At 34.2% G+C, this 1,039-nt stretch overlaps 1 protein-coding gene across 1 annotated transcript in view; it reads right to left on the bottom strand.

The window, feature by feature from the left end:
• Positions 1 to 1,039, bottom strand: part of NEB (nebulin) — a 94,348-nt gene that overhangs the window by 61,709 nt on the left and 31,600 nt on the right. The window contains exons 44-45 of the mRNA XM_033516201.1: positions 964 to 1,035; positions 3 to 92 (exon numbers count right to left, since the gene is read on the bottom strand). Of these exons, the coding sequence (XP_033372092.1) occupies positions 3 to 92; positions 964 to 1,035 (162 nt within the window). The remainder of the gene's footprint in view (positions 1 to 2; positions 93 to 963; positions 1,036 to 1,039) is intronic.

Raw genomic sequence — 1,039 nt, forward strand, 5'->3', positions numbered from 1 at the left:
TGCATCGACCACATCATCTTGGGGTCGTCCTCGATGTTCCTGGCCCCGATGTGGTGGCCCAGCTGTTTGCGATACCCTTCCTTGTACTTGTACTGAAACAGAAGAGATTTAAAGTTATTTGGAGTATCAACAAATTAATAGATAATTCTAACAGTTCAACATGCTCATTGTTTTGTAAAGATAAAAACATGATGTAAGTCTTCCTACTCTGGGATTAATTTTCACGTAAGAAGCATTTTTATTGGATATAATTATCTAAGACTTTTTATATAACTATAACACACTTTCAATTCACTAAACATTAAGTGTCATATTCTAAAGGTTTGGTATTTCACATTTTTTTACTATTAAGATAAATATTATAACTATTGCTAATATTAACTTACTTTTAAAACTTTCCACAAAAGTCCTTGATCAAGACCATATCATGTGATCTTTACAAAAAGTTGAAATATTAAATTTGATAGAAGACACAGAGTATAAAAATCTGTTATCCTCCATCTCTAAGTGATCCTGCCTCATCCCAGAAACAAAAGCTATCACAGTCATTGCATAGTTTATCCCTGTTTTTATGTTCAGACGTCTTGAATTTCTTTATAACACTTGAACAGAAATATTGTTTGAATTAGAAATGAATCTGGCAAACTCTACCATTGGTTCATACACCTTTTTGATCATGCTGCTGGAATAGCCTTGGACATCAAGAGAAGGATTGCAGGGAGCATATCAATAATCATCATATTATTATATTTACTTATTTATTACTGGGATGTATTCCTCACAATAGAAATATTGGCAATCTCTTTCTTCCATGCACTAAAGGCAATGTAGTGGAATCATTACAAAGAATCACTAAAAAAACAGATTTCAACATGATCTATTCTATGAAGTATGGCAGTAGCAAACATTCTGATTCTTTTCCATTACCAGATCCTCAGAGAAATGAGAACAAAGCCTGCTCACCTCACTGGCAATCTCCCTGGAGGCTTTGGCAGACTGAATGGGAATGGCATCAAAACGCAAATCATGGCCCTTCTTC

The sequence above is a fragment of the Parus major genome, chromosome 7 (assembly GCF_001522545.3).
Source record: "Parus major isolate Abel chromosome 7, Parus_major1.1, whole genome shotgun sequence".
Taxonomy (NCBI): domain Eukaryota; kingdom Metazoa; phylum Chordata; class Aves; order Passeriformes; family Paridae; genus Parus; species Parus major.